The 20,996-nt window shown below is 59.0% G+C and overlaps 3 protein-coding genes across 3 annotated transcripts; 1 reads left to right on the forward strand and 2 right to left on the reverse strand.

The window, feature by feature from the left end:
• Positions 1-299: 299 nt before the first annotated feature.
• COXFA4L2 (cytochrome c oxidase hypoxia associated subunit FA4L2) lies at positions 300-2,671 on the forward strand. Its single transcript, XM_037030154.1, has 4 exons — positions 300-430; positions 807-895; positions 1,740-1,800; positions 1,918-2,671. Exons 1-4 carry the CDS (start codon positions 374-376, stop codon positions 1,972-1,974), a joined length of 264 nt encoding a protein of 87 aa, XP_036886049.1. The 5' UTR covers positions 300-373; the 3' UTR covers positions 1,975-2,671.
• Positions 2,672-2,838: 167 nt separating this feature from the next.
• Positions 2,839-7,832, reverse strand: SHMT2 (serine hydroxymethyltransferase 2). The gene is made up of 12 exons (XM_037030153.1): positions 7,711-7,832; positions 6,512-6,709; positions 5,934-6,013; positions 5,555-5,755; positions 5,167-5,248; positions 4,892-5,014; positions 4,625-4,764; positions 4,120-4,285; positions 3,840-3,939; positions 3,600-3,755; positions 3,410-3,517; positions 2,839-3,311 (listed from the first exon to the last, which is right to left on the reverse strand). Exons 1-12 carry the CDS (start codon positions 7,741-7,743, stop codon positions 3,184-3,186), a joined length of 1,515 nt encoding a protein of 504 aa, XP_036886048.1. The 5' UTR covers positions 7,744-7,832; the 3' UTR covers positions 2,839-3,183.
• Positions 7,833-10,574: 2,742 nt separating this feature from the next.
• On the reverse strand, positions 10,575-20,246 carry NXPH4 (neurexophilin 4). The gene is made up of 2 exons (XM_037030093.1): positions 20,167-20,246; positions 10,575-12,117 (listed from the first exon to the last, which is right to left on the reverse strand). The coding sequence occupies exons 1-2, from the start codon at positions 20,221-20,223 to the stop codon at positions 11,254-11,256; spliced, it is 921 nt and encodes a 306-aa protein (XP_036885988.1). The 5' UTR covers positions 20,224-20,246; the 3' UTR covers positions 10,575-11,253.
• Between the last annotated feature and the right edge of the window lie 750 nt (positions 20,247-20,996).

Below are 20,996 nucleotides of genomic sequence, written 5' to 3' on the forward strand. Positions count from 1 at the left end.
AGTTCCCCCCCGCCCCGCCCCAGCCACCGACCACCACCACCCAGCTGTTGAATCCTCTGTCAATCAATCTGGGTCAAAAGCCTGGGAGGCCTCTCCCTCCGACCAACCTAAAGCCTCAAGTGTGATGGTGTCCCATGGGCCAGGATTCGGGCATTTGTAGGGAAGAGTGGAGGAACAGGAATCCCTTGGGTCCCCAACAATCCTTCCCGCTCCGAGCCTGGAGCTTTGGGAGGAAAGAAACGGGTGGGGCCGGGGTGAGTCGGTGCAGCGGGCCGGGCCGGGCTGACCCCTCCCCAGCCGGGGGCGGGACCCCAGGAGCAGCGAGGGAGCCGAGTGGAGCTCGCGGGAGAGGACTCAGCGCTGCGGAGGCGATATGGCGGGAACCAGTCTCGGGACCCGCTTCTATCGGCAGATCAAGAGACATCCCGCTGTGAGTTGGGCCCCCAAAGCCACTGATTCTAGCCCTTAACTTTTTCGCTGACCAAGCAGCCCGACTCTTCGTCCCCTCCCGCTGCCTAGTTTCCCCAGAGCTGCTCACCTTCTCCAGGGCGCCCTCCACTCTCCCTGCAATATGCACCCGTGCCCCTTGAAGCCCCCCTCGGACGGGCCCGCCGTGGGGTTAGGGGGGACGAAGGCAGGAGATGTGGTGGACGAGGTGCCAGGTCCCCTCTCCCAGAAGGGAGGGGTTGCCAGTCCCCGGGCGGGGGGGGCTGGTTAGGGCAGTTGGGCCGGAAATCTTGTAACCGGCAACTGGAAACTACGGGGAGGGGGCTGACTCTGAAAGTGCCCTCGGTCTTTCCCCGCAGCTCATCCCGATGATTGGCTTCATTGGCCTGGGCATGGGCAGCGCTGCTCTCTACTTGCTGCGGCTGGCTCTGCGCAGCCCGGACGTCTGGTAAAGGCTGGGCTCGGGGTGCTCACGTGGGTCCTGGACGGGGCGAGAAGGGTCAGGAACGAGTGGGCCTCTCAGGAACGGTGGGAATGGGTGCTAGGCCGGGATCCCCCTGCAACGCACCTGCCCTGCGCCGCCCCCCATCATCGGGTTGGAACATCCTCCTAACCTTCGAGAGCCCTTTCCCCTTCGGCCCACCGGACTCCACTTGCCTCTGTGGCTGCCGACTCTGCCCACTTCGGGCTGCCAACCAAGCCCGACTCCCCCGCCCGGTTGCCAAGGCGACGCCACTCTGCCGGCGGCCGGCGGCCTTTGGCTACCTCAATATCCACCCTGGAGTGCTGGGGGTGTAGCCAGCTGAGCGTCTGGGGGCACCTTCGCTGCGGGGGGGGCGGAGAGGTGACCAGGAGACTCTACTGCCAGGCCAGAGGCAGCGGAGTGAGGGGTGGGGGGCTCCTGTCTGGAGCAGCCCTTCGTTGTCAGAATTCAAGGCCCAACACGGAAACCCCAGCCCCTGGGGATCTTTGCCTGATTCCCACTACTGTACTCTGCCGGCTGGATCGAGGGTGGCAAGGGGCAGGTGAGAGTCCCTGGGCCGGGCTGTCAGTCCTTCATCTGTCCTCATCTGAAAATGGTTGACAGCCTTCTTGTTTTGTCAGCAACTGCTAACACGCCCGTTCCCTGTCAGTCTCAGGGAAATGGACGCCCCCCCCCCCACCCCCAGGGTAGGACGGAGGGGGGGGGGCGGTGGTGAGGGTGCTGGGGTAGAGGCAGAGACTCTGGCCATTACAATAGGCTCTAGAGCCCTAGTTCCCAGAGAGGAAACCCAAACCCTCCCTCTTCACAGCTGGGATAGAAAGAACAACCCGGAGCCCTGGAACCGCCTGAGCCCGAACGACCAATACAAGGTACCCGTGGCTGGTTCTAGGGTTGCACCTCCCCTCTCAACTCTTGGTCCCCGGGATGGCCCCTCAGCACCCAGAGAGGCCTGGGGTACTCATTGCAACCCCCTCCCACTTCCATAGTTCCTTGCAGTTTCCACGGACTATAAGAAGCTGAAGAAGGACCGGCCAGATTTCTGAGCCTGGCTGGGACACATCGATGTACATACTTCAGCCAGCCTTCTTATTTCTTCCACTGCCCGATGCCTCCACCCCCACCCCCACCCCCACCCCCGGGGCACCACTCTGGCCACCCTATCCATCCCCTGAGTACAAAGGCCCGGTTCCCACGAGGAGGGGGTGCAGCTCCACCCCCACCCTCTTCCCTTGCTCCCTGCAGCGGAAGCACCTCTGACCCTCAGCTTGAGTCCCACGCAGCTGGGGTGGATTGAGAGGTGGGGCAGCAGCTGGGTGGACCCAAAATGCTCAAGCTGGCCCCTCCGCTGGGCTACGGATGCCTTGTAGGGTGTGGCACAGGCTACGTGCTGAGCGTGGCAGAGGTGAGCCAAGAGCAAGCAGGGGCCTCTGAGTGCCAAGCTACGTGGCTGGCCCCACGTTAGCCCAGATTCTGGGCTCCATCCCAGGGAAGCGCCGCTCTAGCTCGACTCTAGCTCGACTGGGCTCGTTGCCTGTCGCCCAGCCTGCTCTGGATGAGGTACCCCTATGCCCAGAGAGGAGCAGTGCGCTCCTCCCCTGTGCTTGTGCAGCCAACCAGCGCCCCCTCTATCCTCACACCTGGGCCTCCCCCTGCCATCCCTCCCCTCCTTGCTCCCCTCTGTCCCCTGGGATCAAACAGAAGCAGCCGTGGGCAAAATACAATTTCATTTAACAAATTGAATTTGCTGCGCCTGCTAATCACGTCTGGTGTCGGCTCTGATCAGAGACGGAGGAGGCTGCAGCCTCCGGGGCCCTTGTGGTGGTGGTGGGAGGGAAGACAGGAACACATGGAGGGGGACGAATCACCGCCCGGCCCAGGGGGCCCTCCCACAGTAACAGAAGCTTGGGTCAGGTTAGCATTTTATTAGATTAAAAACAGAAAAAAAGGTGCCTACCTAACCTTCCTCTGGCTTGCGGGGTAACTCCCCCATTCTCGAGAAAGGGCAGGGGGACGTAACACTGAGATAATGGGAATACTGGGGACAGAAAGCCCCCCAGCCTCCTTCTTCTAAGTCTTCTTACAAAAAGAAATTTTGGCTACAAATTCTGGGGAAGGAACTATGCCTGGCTCTTCCCCTAAGTAAGAGGCCTTCCTTCCTCCAGCAAAAAATTGGAAGATAGGTGCCCCCCTCCACTGGTCCGGGCAGAGGAAGAGACTAATTTCAGTCTGTGTGCCTCATTGCCTTGGTGTCTTCAGTGTTCATCAAAGCCAGGCATGGGGAAGGCCCTGGCGAACTGTTCCACCCGTTGTCTGAGATCAGCCAGCCGCCGTCTTGTCTCTGGGTCACTGAGCAGGAAGGATTTGAAATCCTGCAGTTTGGCTAGAGAGGGGTAAGGAAAGGCGGTCAGACCACTGGGGGAAGGGCGGGCAGGGAGCACAACCCGCTGGGCTGGTACAGGGGGCGTCCAGCCTGCTCACCAGTCTTGCCCTTCACCTCCAAACCGATTTTGACCCCTTCATCTATGAAGTCCACAACTCTCCGAAAGTCATCCTCACGAAACTGTCGAGAGGTCAAGGCTGGGGCACCTGAGAGAGAGGCAGAAGAGGATCAGCATGGTCCAAGCCCACCTGGCAGCCACCTTTACTCCTGGAACGTGGGGGGTCTCACCAAGCCGAAGGCCCCCTGGGGTGATGGCACTGCGATCCCCAGGACAGGTGTTCTTGTTGGCTGTGATGGACACAAGCTCCAGCACCCGCTCAGCCCGAGCCCCATCCAGGCCCTTGGGCCGTAGGTCCACCAGCACTAGGTGGTTGTCAGTACCACCTAAGGGGGGGGACAGTACACGGATGGTGAGCCCTGGGCCTCTGCCTGAGGCTACAGAGACTCTCACCCAACCCCGAGGCTCACCAGACACCAGCGAGTAGCCTCGATCCAGCAGGGCATCAGCCATGGCCCGAGCATTCTTCAGAACCTGCAGGGAATACTCCCGGAACATGGGGGTGTTGGCCTGGAGATGAGACAGTGGCACCTGAGACCCCAAGTCCTGCCCTCCTACTCTTCCACCTCTGGCATTGTTGTGACCCCAGCCATGACCTCTCCCCTCCCCTTCCCACAGGCTCCAACTCCAGTCAGCAAGGTATAGGGCCTGAGCAACCAGGTGCCTCCCCACAAGAGGAGACTTCCCCACCTGCTTCAGGGCCACGGCCACTGCAGCAATGGCATGGTTGTGGGGGCCCCCCTGCAGGGACGGGAACACAGCGAAGTTGATTCTGTCCTCAAAGGTATAAGGGATCTCCCGGCCAGTCTTGGGGTCCACAGACCGTACCCCCTTCCGGTAAAAGATGAGTCCTGACCTGCATGGGAGGAGGATGGTCAGAATCTAAGCTGAAGAGAAAGGGTAAGGAATGGGAAGAGCAAAGGAAGCTGGCCGGCCTGGGCCCCTGAGGGCTCTCAGAGTCCACCTCAGTTGTGCTGGGTGTGCCTGATGCCAGTGGTCCAGGGAAGCAGACCGTCCCTCCGACCCCCAGAGCCCCCTGTTGGGGAACTGCCACCAAAGGCAAGAGAAGGAGAATCCACAGACTGGGTAGAACTCTTTAGGCAGAATGAGTTCTCCTCAGATCCAGCCCAGTGGTGCCCTGGAAACAGGGCATGAAGACAGGGAAAGGCAAGGCCTGGTCTCAGGGGAGCCTGACCTGGCCCCTCGAAGGGTCTTGTGAGTGGTAGTGGTGACAACATCCGCATGCTTGAAAGGTGAGGGGATCACCTTGCCAGCCACCAGGCCACTTATGTGGGCCATGTCTGCCAGCAGGTATGCCTTGACCTCATCACACACCTGGGCAGGTACAGAAACAGGCCTCAGTCTGGGTGGGGCCCAGACAGACCCACCTGAAGCGGTCCCTCTTCCCCCCAGTGTCCCCACCACCCCTCGGGGAGTGGCAGGTACTCCAGCCTCCACTGACCTCTCTCATGCGGGCGTAATCAATGAGGCGGGCATAGGCGCTGGTGCCAGCTATGATGAGCCTTGGTCGGAAAAGCCGAGCAGTGACTGCCAGCTGGTCATAGTCAATGAGGCCAGTTTGGGACTAGACAGAGAGACAAAAAACTAAAGCCCTTAGAAGGAAACAGGGCTCTCCTCCTTGACCCTAAAGGCTGTCCAGGGCTCTGCCCCTCCCTTTTCCCAGGAGAGGATTCCCAGGCCCTGAGCACCTTGCTCCCCACACACTAGAGCACTCACGTTCAGTTTGTAAGGCATAGACTCAAAGAAGATGGATGTGGCCGAGATCCGCTTGACATCAGACATATAGCCATGGGTAAGACTGGGAGGGGAGGAGAGGAAGTAAGGTTTCTGAGTAGAGTAACACCCAGACTTAACCACTCCTTTCCTGGTCTGCTTCAAGGGCCTCTTTCTCTGGAAAACTGCTCCTAGCATGTACCACCCTCATTGCTCTGTCCACTCTGTGCTGAGCGCTGTTACTGGGGTCTCATCTTCTTCCTGCACCATAACTTGAAGGACGGGGGAGGCCTGTTCCATCTGCATTGCACATATTAGGTGTTCAATAAATAACTCCTCTCTTATTCCCATGCTACCCACTGAGCCCATCAGCCACCCCATCCATACTCACTGGCCCCCATCGGGCAGGTCCAGCCCCATGATTCGGTCGTGAGGCTGCAGAAGGGCTGTGTAGGCAGCCAGATTAGCCGGAGACCCCGAATAAGGCTGGACATTGACTCCCCACTGTGCAGGATCCAGGTCAAAGGCCTCCAAGGCCCGGCGCTGACACAGCAGCTCGATTTCATCCACTACCTCTGCTCCCCCATAATATCTGCACAGGAGGGGGCGTATCAGGGCACAGAGAAGGGTTTCCACCGTGTCCCTTGACCAATGGCAAAGGACCAGGAAGGCTACTCCTCTAAACGCAGTGGGAGAGTGCAGGCAGGTGCCCCCCAGCGGGAGCAGCATCCCTGAGGCTGCCCTCCAGCCCTCTGGTGCCTCACCCTCACCTCTTGCCAGGATAACCCTCCGAGTACTTGTTGTTCAGACAGGACCCCAGGGCCTCCAGCGCAGCTCGGCTGCAGAAGTTCTGGGGTGAGGGGTGGGGGCAATGTCAGAAGGTACTGAGCCCCTTTCCCTGGATCCCCAGAGCCCACCCTGCCAGAGTCCCGGGCTGCAAGGAGCTGAGCTCTACAGAAAGCTCTGTTCACTCAGAGTTCCTTGCCAGGCTTGGGGCACGGCCAGAGGTGGCATCCTCAGAATCCCGGCTGCCAGGATAGGCGTCCCCAGCAAGGCCGCCTTCCACTCATACCTGTGCTTCCAGACTCCTCTTTTCTCTTGGGAGGGAGGAGGGACCAGACTTGACTGTAGGGGCCCTGGAAGGCTCTGGAAGCTTGCTAATGCCCCCATCCCATAACCCAGAATGGCTCTGCCTTTGCTTCAGAGGACAGTAAGAAGAGAGGGAGATAAGGCCCAGCAGGAAGACCCTGAGTCTGAAAGGGAGATCTGTAGAAATAGCAGTAAGATGACCTGTCACTTCCTGCACCCAGGGTGGCCCCAGCCTCCGGCCCCTCTGCCCAGGCCCCACCTCTGAGGCAATGAGTTCCAGGCCGCGACACTGCCTGTCCTTCTCCCTCTGCAGCAGTTCCCACATCTCAGGGTCACTGTCTGACAGACTCTCCTGGCCTGTCCAGCCCCTGGTTGCTTCTCCACTCTGGGTCTGGGCTGCCTCACTGTGCTGGCACCGTATGGCCATCCTGACCAGCTGACCACATCTCTGCAGAGGCTAGGGGAAGAAAAGCCAGGGTCAAATAAAAGCATCAGATAAACAGTCTCCCGACAATCATCAGTGATGTTTAGTGGACCCCCTGGCTTCAAACCCAACAGCCAGCTTTCCAGCCTGCCTGTTCCAGTTTTCACCACCCCCATCTCCAAAAGCCAGTTCTAGAGCCAAGGTTGAGATCAATGTCCAGGGGTTGATTCTGAGCTGGTCCATTCAGCTTACCTCAGAATCTTTCTCCACCTCAACCCATGAAACACTCTGCAAAGCTACAGGGTGAAGTTTAAAGTTTGTCTTCTAGAAGCCAGCGGTTCCAGAACCTTGCCACCCACAGGAACAAAAGAGTCTTCCCTAGGTAGGGCCTCCATAAACTGATATCCCAGTGGGGGGTGGCAGGGAAGAGGGCAAATTACAAGGGACTAAGACAATAGGCTTAGTTAGAGGTGGCTTTCAGATCAATGGAGGTAGCAGGGTAGATCTTTAGTAGTCCCAGGGCAAGAGGGGTGGGGGTTCTGATGGCAGGGAAGCCAAAAACCACAGCCAGGCCTCTGCCCTGCTCCTTTTCCACCTCCTTCCAGCCCACAGAGCCGCAGGACCCCTGATGCAAGCAGCGGGGCTCCGTTGCATCATCTGCAGGGTTCAGAGCTTAGAGGAAAGACTCGGCTTGTCTTTTCCAGGCTGAGAACCCCGCTGTCCGCCAGCACAGGATCTACAGGGCATCCGATGCAGTCCTCTTCCCCAATACCATGTGAAAGGAACGGTCACATGGCCCTGGGGCTTGTAATTACCGGAATGGGGAGTAGCCCCAATTATATAGCGCACACCTGAGGGTCTCGGGTGCACACCCACAGGTCTCGGGGATTCCCCCAGTTACGAGTCCGCTTCCAGGGGGCCCAGACCATGTGCGCGGAAAAGCCAGGAGAACCCCGTAGTTTGTGAATGGGTACTGCGGTAGGAGGGCAGCTTTCTTTCTACTGGTCACCCAGGCTCCGGAGCCCCATTCTTACCCGAGTTGCCCAGAGCAAAGACAAGGGCAGCATCCTAAACCGAAGTCGCCGGAGGTAGAGCCACCAACTCTAGCCTGAGAAATCAAGGGGTCGGAACCGAGAGCGCACGCGCAACAAGAGCTAGCGGGAGAAGGCACAGGATTTCAGAGTAGAAGCCTACGCATGCGTGAGGCGACCCAATTATGGTTTTCTGGGAATTGTAGTTTTTTCCACCTTTCTTCCGCTTCTTTTCTGTAGCCACAGGGTCAGAGGCTGTAACCTGAAAGTAAGGAGATCTACTGCTGCCTCCTCTCCTCACTGTAGTAGAGAGTTTTAGGGTTTCTTTTTTCTTTCTTTTTCCCCCCTCTGTCGTCCAGACAACCATTTATTAGATGCCTACTGAATACCTAGATTTATTAGGCTCACTGGAAAATACAACTATTCCTGTACAAGCTAGGGAGCCATGGTGCTCTGGAAGGTACCTAGTATGGAAGGGTGAGAGATATGAGTTCAAGTTCCAGCTCTGGGACTAACTAGCAAATTAACCCACATGGGCCTCAGTTTCCTCACTTGTAAATCAATGATAAAATAACATGTGGTGGGGCCCTGGCTGGTGTGCCTCAGTGAACTGAGTGCCAGCCTGCAGATCAAAGTGTTGCAGATTCAATTCCTGGTCAGGGCACATGCCTGGGTTTCTGGCCAGGTCCCTAGTTGGGGGGATGCTTCAGGCAACCAATCGGCGTTTCTCTCACACATCATATTTCTCTCCCTTTCTCCCTCCCTTCCCCTTTCTAAAAATAAATAAATAAAATCTTTTTAAAAATAACATGCAGTGAGGTTTAAATGAGACTTTATGTAAACATCTCTGGAAGGAATTGTCCTCCCTTCCTCCTCTGACCTACTAACCTGCCTCCTCCTCAACCGTCTCCTCCTGGGATGTCCCAGAGCAGTCGTTGCACTTGCTGAATTTCGTTAACTGTTCACCTCGTGCCACCCTAGCAATCAGTGAGCTCCCTTGATTTCTCAGGGCTATAAGTTCCTGTTCTAAAACAGGAATCGATCTTGCTTTTAGACTGACTTTCTCTGGCCTCATCCTTTGCAGGTGGGACTCATTGACCCTTCCAGGAGGTTCCCAAACCTGGTCATCAGAAGTAGCTGGGAAATACAATATAAATATATGAGTGTGGAGCCTCTTCTTAGAGGTTCTAGTTCAGTGGATCTTAAAAAGTAGTGGGCATATACCCACTCATGCTAACACAACAAAACCTTTCCTCATGATTTGAATAAGCAGTGATTTTGAGAACCATTGCTTCACACAACAATATTACTCATTCATTCATTCATTCAATTGAGCCCCTACTCTGTGCCCAGCATGCCATAGCCTTGGCGAGATGAGCAGATGACTGACTGCTGGGACATGAAGCAGTGAACGGGTAACAAAATATACCTTGCACAGTTATAGGCAGGGGCACCTCACTCTGCTCCCACAGGTGGGAAGAAGAGGGTGGTTGGAGGAGGAGAGGATAGTCTTGGAAGAGGCAGGTTTGTGAGGAAGAGAAGTTCAAAGTAAGTTCACATGCAAAATCTCATTTTATTCACACTATTTTATTATTGCTTTACAAGTGAGGAAACTAAGGCCCAGATGGGTTAACTAGCTAATTCCAAGCATTCCCACTTGACTCTCATACCAGGCCTCATTAGTTCCCCCTTAGCTCTAACCTCCCCCGCCCCCCCTCCCCGACCTGTTCTCAGGCCTTTCCAGCAATAGGCCCGGTATTAGGAGTCCACTGCTTCTTCTTCCTCCAGGCTCTGAACCCCTTCCCACTTCTCTCCTCCTTTCAGCTGATCCTGTTGTTCATCCATTCACCTGTCCATCCCTGCATCTATCCATCAGATATTTTCTCCTTACTGACTTTTCACTCCCAGGCATGTCTGGGTCACACTCACCTTTGACTCAGTTTCCCACTGGAGCCCGTGAGCAATCCCCTGAAGACCAGGGCTCTCTCTGAGTCCGTACCTTGACCCAGGACTAAAAATGAAGGAAGGCTGAAGACAAGGCGCCGCTCAGTGCGGCAGCTTGTCTGTACCCCCCTCCCTACTCCGGGTCAGGGGTCCCGAGGGAAGGGGGCGGCTGAGTTTGAGAACTGCTAATGAAGCCGCAGCCAATTAACGCCCGGGCCAGGGTTGGGGGCGGTTAAAATTAGCAGCCGCGGATGCTGGAGTGAGCTGGAGGCGGGGGTGGGGAGGGTGGGCAGCTGGCTGAAGGGGGCCTGGTTTGCCAGAGGCTTGCAGCGGCGACGAAGCCCGGCCTTCCAAACTCTCTCTTGTCCCTCCCCCCGCCCCCTTCTCAGGCTTCACTCCCTCTCTCCGTCATCCGTCTGCAAACTCAGCGCCCACGAAATTAGGAAGGAAAAGGAAGATCGATGACTCCAGATGCCGCAAACACCGTTCCCCTTCCCCCACCTGCCGCCTCCGGGCAGCCCCGCGGAGCTTAGCAGGTTGTCAGCGCTCTGCTTGTGATGTCCCTGCATCTCCTTAAATGGGAATTCAAGGCCTTTATACCTCCTCCCCAAATCGTCCCAAATAGCTCACTAATGGTCCCCTCTCAAGTTTAATTTAATCTCCATCCTATCTGCTGCAGTTTTCCGCCCACCTTTGGGAGGAAAATCCCACCTCATGGAGGGCTCCTACCCAAGGGTCGCCCTCATGTCTATCTGATCTGGTTTTGGATGACCTCCGAGGTGCTAGCTCCATCAACATTTGCCTTGGTTACCCTACGAGCCACCGGATGAGGAGGCCTTGACCAGGTCTCTGCGAGACACCGAAATCCACACTCTCCTCCGCTACCTTACAAAGGTCTCACACAGACTCGTATTGGATTTCACTTTATTTTTTGTTCCCTTTCCCATCTGTTTTGGAGTAGAAAAAAAAAATACCACCGAGAGGAAGCAGCCGGAAAGGGGCAGGTGCAGCAGGACTGCAGGGACCGGAGGAAGACAGGCAGAGAGGGCTGGGGCCAGAGTCGCCGCCTATGCCCGGGAGTCTGCTTCCACTACCCTAAATAGGGGTTTGGGGGAAGAGGAACAGGCATATGGCAGGCAGAAAGGAATGGGGACAGGCCGCGGCTCACACGTCTTTACAGTCTTTACGTGGGGACAGGGTGGAGCAGGAGAACAAGAGCCTGGGGGTGAGAAAGTTGGGGTGGGGCGAGGATGTCAGGCCAGGCGTTATTAAAGCTGCGGGCAAAGGGAGTGTCCAACCCAGCGCGGGGGTGGGGGAGCGCATAAAGGGGACCCAACGTGGACGTAAGGACGCTGGGACCGTCTATTCTGGGGCTGCGCTCTAGTTCCTCCACTTTGGGGCGTAGCTGAGGGGGCAGCAAAGGCACTCCCCGTAAGGACAAGGGGACACACGCCAGCTGATAGTCCCCGGAAAGGCTGTTCCTCTCCACTCCCAGAATGAAGGGTGGATGCGGCCACAAGAGTTTCGGGGCACAAGGAGGAGTCTCACTTAGGGAGGTGGGATTTGGGGGGAAGCTCAGGGCTGGGGCGAGGGCAAAGTGCACTATCCGAAGTAGGGGTGCTCGCTCTGGAAGTTATAGTCTGGGCACACCTTCTGCACCAGTTTGTAGTCAAAGCTGAGGAAGGAGACGAAGATGCAAATGACTTTGAAGGGCTTGGCACAGAGCCAGGCCGCCTGACTCTGCGTGTGCTCGGTGAAGCACACCTGCGATGGGTCGTACAGGCACGGGCGGTGCTTGCGCGCGCGGTTCGTCTTCTCATACTCCACGTGACAATTGAAAGCGCGCGACTCTTTGGCCCCGGGCACTCCCAGCGCGCCCCCGAGTGGGCCGGCCAGAGCGCCCCCCAGGGTGCCTCCTAACCCCGCCCCTGCGGCCGTGAGCCCCAGCGGGGGCCCCAGCCCAGGGAGGACCCCTTCCAAGGCCAGAGCAGACTGCAGAGGGTGGGGGGCGTGACTCGGCAGCCACAGGCCACCGAACTCCACACGTTTGGAGGGCGGCACGATACTAACACTGAGGTTTCCCAGGCTGGACGAATTGTGGCGGAAGTACACGCTGAAAGTCCCATTCACGTGGTCCACGATCTTGCCGGTCACCAGCAGGGAGAATTTGAGGGTGTGCACCCGGAAGTAGAAGTCCCCCCAGCCGAAGATCTTTTTGGCGCGGGCCGCTTTGATAGACGGCTTTCTCTTGGTGCGCTGCACCGGAAGCGCGCCCGCAGCCCCCACCCGGGACAGCGCCCCGGTGTGGTTAGTCGGCCAGGCCCAGCTCCAGGCGCGGGTGGTGCCCAGGCCGTGGGAAGACTTTGCCGCCTGGAGCCGTTGGCCAGGGGCGCCCCCTTCGGCCGCAGGGGAGGGCAGCTCCAAGTACTGCGACCTCCCGGACTCCGGTATCTGGGCACTGACGGCCTGTGGGCAAAGAAAGATTAAAAAAAAGAAGGAGGGGGATGCCGGAGTTGTCCCTGGCCACCACACCAGGGCTTTACCCACACCAGCCCCTTTCCACAGCCACTAGGAGACCCAATGGAATCTGTCAGCCCCCAGCCAGTGGTGCAGGGAGTGTGCATTGGAGCGGACCTGCAGCCTTTAAAGCACCGTGGTCTTGGTCAAGTCACTTCACCCATCTAGGCCTCAGTTTCTACACCTGTAAAATGACACTGAGGATCCTTATGCTCGCCAGTGCAGCTGAGAAAGCCCAAGCCAGTGGGGGCTTGAATAGGGGTACTGGCTCTCCGTCTCCTCCAGCCTGGAGCCTAGTTAGTTCAGAGCAGCAGTTTTTCAACATTTTTCATCTTGTGGCACATATAAACTAATTACTAAAATTCTGCGGCACACCAAAACATATATTTTTTTGCCAATCTGACCCCCCCTAAATAGGTATAATTTTGCTATTATACCAGATGGCTGTTGCCATTTTTTAATTTGACAACCTAAGGGAAAAGAGGTCCGTGCCCCTGACTGAATAGTCAGGTAGTGCCTATTTCAAAAATTCTTGGACATGCCGGTGTGCCCTGGCACGTGGGTTGAAAATCACTGGTTCAGAGCAATGGGCCAGGGAGGAGCTCGACTCAGGCAAGTGAGGCCATGACCCCTGTCAACATCCAGCATCAAGAAAGAGGTGAAGACCTCCAGATGGCCCTATGGAGACCACAGCCCCCACCTGTGCCTCACCCTCTACTCCTTTATGAGGAGGAGCGTGGGAAACTGGTAGAACTGAGGAGAAGAGCAGCAGAGAGTCTGGGAGCTGTGGGTTAAGGCTTGGGGGAATACTGGGGTACTCTTCCTCATACTCCTCCTCACACTCTTCCTCACTTCAGTGTTCCTGCTCCCTGGGGGAGGCTGCCTGGTGGTTCTTCCCTGGGTTTGGAGGTGGCAGGAGGAGCCGCCCTAGCTCGCCTCCACCCGTCTTCTTGTGTCTCAGGTGGTGGCGATCTGGGAGACAGCACTGGCGAGAGTACAAGATGGATAGAGAGGCGGGAGCAGCGGGGCCAGGCCCAGGCTATCAATTATCTGGGGGTGGGGGTGTAGGGGTGGCCGGGAGTGAAGGAGACAGGCGGTCAGAGCGAGAGGAAGAAATATGGAGATGCTGCTCCAGCAAGGGACTGGGAGGGAGAGAAGCTGTGCTTGTCAGAGTGTGTCAGTCAGACTGTGCTAGCTGTGGCTGTTAGGATGGCCTTTACTGCCTGTGGGTTCGGAGTGGGGGGAGGGCGCAGTGCCTGTGTCACTTTGGCGTGGTGGTTGTGACTCTGTTAGCCTAGGATGGCTGTATTGTGTGTCTGTCTACCTGGAGTCATTGTCTGTGTGCAGCTGTGGTGCTGAATGTATGTCGGCCCAGGGTGGCTGTACTGGTGGTTGTGCATGTGGCCCAGGTGACTGCATGTGCCTGTGTGTCTGTGCCCATGTGTATCAGTCTGTGGAGGATGTGTGTATGTGTGTGCAGCTGCCTGCCGGCTGTGTCAGTCTGTGTGCGTGCCCGGGTGGTATGTGTGCCTGCGTTGCCTGCGGGCCTGGGTGGGCTGTGTGTGTGAATCTGAGTGAAGCTGTGTATCAGTTGGTGGTAGTTGCATCTGTGTGGCTGGTATTAGTTGTATGCCCGGGTTGGCTGTGTGTGATTCTCTGGGTGTGTCACTTTTCCTGTGTGAGTTCCTGGCATTCTGCGTCCCTGTGTCCAGCTCCTTCTGAAGGGTATGTGTCAGTACATCCACAACAATGAAACAACACTCTCTCACTGTCCCCCTAGGAGGGGCCGCATGTGTGTGAGCTGTCTGTGAACAGTCTGCTGACTGAGCTGTGGGTAGGTGAAGAGCCCTGACAATACGGGTGTCCCCCTCTGGGTTGTTGACACCCATGTGTATACACCATGCGTCCACCGGGGACAGGGATGGCAGAGTCAGGCTGCTGGGCTAGAATCTCCACCGCCTGGTCCTCATCCCTGCAGCGCTGCGATCCTGGGTTATTAATGCAGCCGCCACTGGATCATCATACATATTTATCGCCCCCCTCAGTCCTCCTCCCATCCATACCTCCTCCCAGCTCAGGTGAGGGGTGCGGGGGGCCGAGTGAGTGAGTGATTGACTCAGACAGACGTGCTGGCAGCTAAACCCTGAGGGTGGGCCTGAGAGGGGCTGGAGGAAAGGGGTCCTAGGTCACAGCAGGAGGGGGAAGGGCCTCCTAAAAGGAAGGACCAAGGCTCCAGGAAGTGGGCTTGGAGAGGGCAGAGCTGGAGCCCCAGAAAGGGCTTTGGAGGAAGGAGTGTGTGAAGCTCTGAAGGAAGGTGGAAGGGGGGCGGGGGTCCATTTGAACTCTGACACCTCATCATCTCCTCACCCCTCTGGGCCTAACCACTGCATTTTCCAGGGACTTCCATCAGTCCCTGAAGCATGCTGCTGCAGACCCCAAATGCCGCTGAGCCACCCCACCCCAAGAACACCCCAATAGCACCCAAAGTCCTGCACCCTGCCTAGAAACCGTGGAGGCTGATTCTGTCTAGCAACCGCTCCCAGGCAGGGGCTATGCCAGGGAAGCAGGTCTGGCTGGGCAGTGGGGGTGCCAGGTGTTCGGCCTCTGATCCCAGACAAATTGCTGTCTGTGCTTCTCTGGTCCTGGCAGATCCTGGGGCTTTGGGCACCCACACCCCCCTGGCCCATAGGAGACAGCCAAAATAAGAGGAAAGAGTTGGGGGGCAGCCAAAGCAATCTCACAGTGGGGGTGGGAGCTCGGACAGAGAAGGGCTAGAGCCTGCGAGGAAACGAGCCGAGAAATGGGAACATGGAATAAAATAAAATCGAATCCCCCCTCTGGCTCCCTTGCCTGCCCGCTCCCGCTCCAGCGCTCCTTTCACTGTTTCTCCATCTCTCTCTTCGGTCTCTCTCTTTGTCTCTCGGTCTCTTCCTCACTCCGTCTCTAATTTTCCTTTTACGATTATGTTTTTCTCCCCGTTTCTGCCTCTAACTGTGAGTCTTTTCCTCTCTCAGATTGTCTCTCTCTCTCCGACTGTAGGTGGGGGTGGAAGTGAGGGGAAAATAGGGTGACAGGGGAGCCCCTCTTTGCCCAGAATCCATGGTACTGCCCACCCCCACCTTCTAGGACCAACACGAGAGCAGGGTGTTGTCCGAGGAGGGGTCCTTCTCTATCCAGAGCTGGTTTAATTAAGCTAATTGAGCGCAGTGACATTTGCAGAGGGGAGAGGCTAGCCAGGCTGTTGGCTGCAGTGGGGTGGGGGGGGCCGGGGGGAAGTGTTCGGTGGCAGAAAGGGATGAGGGGTGGGTGGGGGGTGCGCTTCACCAAGCGCCTCCAGGCCCAAGCAGGGTGGGAGCAGAGCCAGGAGCAATTTGCCCCCAAGGCAGCAAGCCCACGCACTGGAGGGGAGTTGAGGCTGCCTCTTGCTGCTGAACAAACTCTGCCGGTGGGGGGGGGCGGGGGGGTGCTGTTTTGGGATGGGACTGCTAGGAATGGGGGGAGGATCAGACTGTCGGCCCCCCCAGCCGCATTGCAGGGCGCACCTCCCCCGGGCCTCCAGACTGGTCGGTAGCTTCTCTCCTGCTGTGTGGGTCAGGTGGGGCTGTTCAAGATTCCTGTGGGGGAGGGGAGGCACCCTGTGCTTGGGGAGGGAACAGTGCTCCAGCCTGGGTTGGGGACGAGGAGGGAAGAGTGTCCTGAGCCCTTGCACACAGCAATAGGCAGGGGCACTGCAGTCAGGGCCGGGTGGGGTAGCTGGGGTCTGGCTGGAACGAGGGATGGAGACCAGAGTGAGGACAGAAGTGGGGTGGACAGGCCAGGCCAGGGTGAGGGCTGGGACAGAAATGGAGGGGGACTGGGAGTGCTGACCTGGAAGGCACGGGCACTGGGTGCACAGATGAGGATGGAGCGAGGGTAGGGGCAGGGATGAAGCACGGAGTGGGGATGAACAGGAAATCAGACACGGTGGACAGGCATTGGGCAGACAGGGATGTTGGCAGGGTAGGGACCAGGGGAAGGAAGACGGGACAGAATGGGATGGGAACCCAAATGAGGATGGGGAGGACAGGGATGGCGGGTGAGGGCTGGGCACTGGGGACAGGCAGGAATGAGGAAGGGACAGGGGTTGCGGGATGGGGATGGGGTGCGGGTGGGCACAGACATGGAGGTGGGTGGGAATGGTCCTTGGGCAGAAACAGGGATGCGGAGGCACCCAGGGGATGGGGATGGGGATGGGGACAGGAATATGAATGGGGACTGGAATGAGAAACCCGGGATAAGTAAGGGAGGGGACAAAAGGGACAGAGGCAGGAGCTGAGGACAGGTGTGGGAGACTAGTCAGAGGAAAAGGCCGAAGGGAAGGACTAGGCTGGGGGTGGGGACAGGCAGGTGGAGGTGCAGACACCTCCCTCCCCACTGTGTTAGAGTGTGAGGGGGTGGGGTCCGCTGGTGGGGCCAGCTCTGCCCTTGGGCCGGCTACCGCCTCCCCCTCAGCCCCTCCTGCCCGCCTGCTCTCGGCCTGCAGCGCAAGGCTCACCGTTATCTGAATTTTGATTTTATTTTATTTTATTTTATTTCCCTGCTTCCTAGAGCCGGCACGGTCCCCCCGGGAACAGCGCCCCCCGCCCCCCGCCCCGCGCCTCACTTTATTATTGCAATAAATGTGCCTATAAAGGCGCGGGCTCCGGGGCGCGGTGGGGTGGGGGCAGGCGGGAGCCGCAGAGCGGGGATGTAATTTCCCGAAGCCGAAGCCGGAGGGGGAGTGGGCGGGGTGCAGATGGAGGAGGGGTAGGTGAGGGAGAGGCGGGGGGAGACTCGCCAATTTCCAGCGCTCGAGGCTGCATTCCCTGCTCTCCATCCCCACCCCTCAGCTCATTTCCACCCCACACCCGGGAACTCCCCGCTGTGCCCCTGAATCGCCTGAGCCCTGGGACCCTCACCGCCCCCGACCTGACCCTGCTCTTTCTCTGTTATCTGTCCCCCTCCAGGACCCCACCCAGCTGAAGTTGCAGGGCCCTGTCCAGAGTTCTCCATCTCCTTGCCAAGGACTTACTTCTCTCTGACCCCTGCAATGCCCTCTTCACTTACCTGGTCTCTTTCAATGTTATCTCACCCCTTCCCAGTGATACTGTCTCTGACCCTGGGGACCTTTTTCACCTTGCTTCTGTCCCTCAGTTACCTCACATCTTCAGTCACCCGGTCCAGGATCTCCAGCTCCTCCCTGGCTCTCACCCACTGACACTCTAGGTTTTCTCCAGTGGGTGCCTCTCCCATACTCAGCCTTTGGCCCAACGTAGCTGTCACAGTGACCGCCCCCTTCTGTGTCCCTAGCCCACCTGCGCCCTGATTACCCCCAAATCCCTACCAACATCTCTGGGCCCCATCCCAGGCTGCACGTGCCTAAGTGGCCCAGCCAGAGATTAGGTGGGGGCTAGAGAGGGTTGTGGAGGCGGGAGGAGTAAACTGGGCGTGTGGCTGAGGCTGGCTGGCTAGGGAACTGAAGCTCGCTTGGGCTTAATCCTTCCCCCAGGCAACATGGAGCTGGAAGGTCCCACAGGGCCCCACCCTCGCCCTCCCCCAGCTAATTAGTAATTAGTGATTAGTGATTAGTAACTATTGATCGCCTGCTGCTTCTCCCAGCAGGCAGATGCTTTGGCCAGGAGTGGGGAAGACAGAGGGCGAGAAAGAGAGACCGGGCGGTATTAGAAAGATCCCGAAGAACACCTGGCCCAGGGGGCAGGGCCCCAGGGTCAGTGGAAGCCAGGGCTTCCAAGTCTTGTGAGGAGACATGGACCCTGCAGCGTCGAGGGGGGAGAAAGGGCTCCTGGCAGGGGGGCCAGTGACCGGATGGGAGGACGCAGGGTCGTTGTGGGGACCGTTTGGGTTTCCCAAAGGGCTGCCCTGTAAACTGCTCCCCATCAGCCACTTACCCAGCACCCACCCACTGCCAGCCCTGGCACTGAGGCAGCCCTGACCTCGTGCGCGCGAGCACGCGCGCGCACACACACGCTCAGATACACTAACACATCCTGAGGCTCACAGCCCAATATCCACACTTGAGTGCACTCAAAACCACAAACACACTGATACACAGTCACAGACCTCAGAGACTCACACATGGGCTGCAGCACACAGGTGCACTGGAGCCCCACCTTGGGGTGCACACACGTGCATGGGTCACACAGGTACACACAAGGACACAGATACTCTGACACACAAACGCTTTTTTACACACAGTCCCCACACACAGTTGTACATATCCTCACACCCACAGCCTGTGCACACAGGTAACCCCCTTCTCTCACGCACGTGAGCTGGACTAAATGGCAGCCGCACACTCCCACCCCCGACTCCCGCAGGGAGACCCAGGGCTGCAGCTCTCACACACTCAGCTAGATCCCCGTCCTCTCGCTCGTGCTCCGTCAAGTCTCTACCAGATGTTTCATTCCCCTTCAGGGGGCAAAGGAAATTAAACCAGATCCATCCACAGGGGAGTGTGTGTGACAGGGAGAGTGGGGAGGAGAGCAGAAGGAAACAGACAGGAAGGGGCAGGGGAGCCCCGTTCCTCCTCCCGCCCCCCCCCCCAGACAGTGGGCTATGGGGCACAGGCCTCCTTGCAGTCCTCTAAGGGCAGAGCTGGGCAGCAAGTACAAAAGAAGTTCCAGCTAGTGGACGCAGTTTCTGGGGCAGGGGCTCCTAAGCCCATCTTCCAGCCCCTCAAGGTCATCAGGCTGGTTTGAGAGAGTCAGGGAGTTGAACTGCCAGCTTCACTGGGCACCCCTGCCCTGCTGGAGCAGCTAAGTGTGATTTGGCTGAGAAGTGTGGGTCCAAGTGTGAGGGGCAGAGCTACACCCCTTCCAGACTCTTCAGGGGCTGCAGGGTGAGTGCAGGGAGTAGGGTTTAGGAAGCCACCTGCCGGCCCCCAGACTAGCTAGGTCACAGTTGGGGTGCAGGAAACAGGGAAGCCACCGCCAGGGGAGCTGGCTGAAGGAGACAGAGGGCCAGGGCCTAGGTCCCACTGTGGGACACACAGCGGGGCGCAGATGGCGGCACTGTGCAGCAGGCACTTGCACTCACCCCTCAGAGCCAACACCACACACCACACCAGCGCACACACGCACCTTGGTCCCCAGCACTAGACCCTCAAGCCTGGCTGTCCCGACACATACACGTACACAGGTGAACACACACCGCCCCACACATTACACCAGCACAAGTGAGCACACCATGTACACGAGTTGAAGCCTCCAAGTCAAGAGAGAAGCAGATCAAGTCTGGGCCCCTTAGTCTCTGGGTCCTCGCCCAGGATCCTCCAGGAAAGAGTCGGCCGAAGGAGGTGGGGACGTGGAGGGGCCGGGAGGAGAGGCTCCCCTTCCAGACAGCCCCTACCCGCTATCAGCCGGCGCCAGAGAGGGGTGTGTCTGTGAGGCTGTGCAGGGGAGCCCGTGACTCCGCGGGAAATGTGATGGGAGGTCGTAGCCCTGTTCGGCCGCATCTGTGCGCGTCCGAGTGTGCGCGCGTGTGTTCGTGCGGTGTGTGTTCGGAACACAGTGCCCACCTGGCATGGTAACAAGTGCGGAGAAGAGAAATGCGAATGCGTGAGTGGAGGGATGGAAGGACAGACAGCAAGGGTGGCGAGCGAGGTTGGCGCGGCAAGGCGGCAAGGCTGACACCCTGCTGGCTTGTCTGTCTGTCTCGCACTCCCGCTCCGTCTGGCGCACTCACAGGTCTTGTTTCGTCCCCTCCCCCGCCGCTCCTGGAGCCAGATCCGAGTCGGGCCCCCAACCCTGCCCCTGCCCTTGCCCCAGCCCCAGCCCCTCAGCCAACTTGCGCGGGGAGAGCGCCTGTCCTGGATCGGGGAGTCTGTGTGCGGCGTCCCCCACGCCGCACAAAGTTGGGACGCTCAGGGCTGGGGACAGCGAAGGTTCACGGAGCCCCTCGCACTCTGGGACCTTCGCGCCCCGGACCCCCGAGCTCGTGTTGCAGCCCCGCTGCCCTTACCTTCTTCAGGAGCCACGGGCCAAAGAGCAAGAGAAGCCATTCCGGGAGCAGCCGCATCTTCCCAGGCGACGAGCGGGGAGGGTGGGTGGGCTGGGGGAAAGGCCGCTGCCTGGCCGAGGGCGAGGGGCTCCGGGCTGGCGCGCGGGGGTGGCTGCGGGAGCCGCGGAGTGGCGGCCAGGCGGCGGGCCGAGCGCGCAGAGCGAGCGCGGCGCTGGGGGCGGGGCGCGGGCGGGGGAGAAAGTTGGGTCGGACCCGCGGCGGGCGGCGGGGGGGCGGGGCTCCACGGCGCTCCAATCCCGGCCGCGCCCTGTGCGCCCCCTCCCGCCCGGCGGGGGCGCCGAAGGTGACTTTCACCCGGTCACGCCCCGGACACGCCCCTGGCCCAGGTGTGAAGCGGGGTGGGCGGCGGGACTGGGGGCCGCGGGCCTGAGGGGCTGCGCGCGCCGACGAGGAGGAAGGGGCAGGGCGCGGGGCTGGAGCCCTGGGACCGGGTCCCAGGAGGGCCCCGCGCGGCCAGGGCCCCTCGGTGCTCCAGGCCAAGGTGGGTCCCGGAGCAAGACCCGGTCAGGGCCGAGGTGAAGGCGGGTGGAGCCTCGGGCGTCTGCCGCCGCGCGGCGCTGACGGGGATGGATGGGCGCCCCGCGGCTCATTCGGCCGGGAGATGAGAATCATTGATCACGGACGGAAACCCCATCACGTCTGTCAATAGGGCTGACAAACGGCGCCCGCCGCCCGCACCCCTGCCCCCGGGCCACCTCCACGGCCTCAGGACTCCTCTGCTAGACTGGCCCTTCACCTCTGCCCCTCGCCCCCAACCGCCGACCCCCACC

This window comes from Sturnira hondurensis, unplaced genomic scaffold (genome assembly GCF_014824575.4).
Source record: "Sturnira hondurensis isolate 20B ecotype Veracruz unplaced genomic scaffold, ASM1482457v3 Scaffold0020601, whole genome shotgun sequence".
Lineage (NCBI taxonomy): Eukaryota > Metazoa > Chordata > Mammalia > Chiroptera > Phyllostomidae > Sturnira > Sturnira hondurensis.

Bases quoted from the DNA above. Each gene is read 5' to 3' on its own strand.
- COXFA4L2 (XM_037030154.1), top strand. From the start codon at position 374: ATGGCGGGAACCAGTCTCGGGACCCGCTTCTATCGGCAGATCAAGAGA. The intron at 896-1,739 runs GTAAAGGCTGGG...CCCTCTTCACAG, and splicing joins CTGCGCAGCCCGGACGTCTG to CTGGGATAGAAAGAACAACC. The intron at 1,801-1,917 runs GTACCCGTGGCT...CCACTTCCATAG, and splicing joins GCCCGAACGACCAATACAAG to TTCCTTGCAGTTTCCACGGA.
- NXPH4 (XM_037030093.1), bottom strand. From the start codon at position 20,223: ATGCGGCTGCTCCCGGAATGGCTTCTCTTGCTCTTTGGCCCGTGGCTC. The intron at 12,118-20,166 runs GTAAGGGCAGCG...CTTTGCCCACAG, and splicing joins GCCCGTGGCTCCTGAAGAAG to GCCGTCAGTGCCCAGATACC.
- SHMT2 (XM_037030153.1), bottom strand. From the start codon at position 7,743: ATGCTGCCCTTGTCTTTGCTCTGGGCAACTCGG. The intron at 6,014-6,511 runs GTGGGGCCTGGG...CCCTCACCCCAG, and splicing joins TGGAACTCATTGCCTCAGAG to AACTTCTGCAGCCGAGCTGC. The intron at 5,015-5,166 runs GTGAGTGCTCTA...CTCTCTGTCTAG, and splicing joins CTATGCCTTACAAACTGAAC to TCCCAAACTGGCCTCATTGA.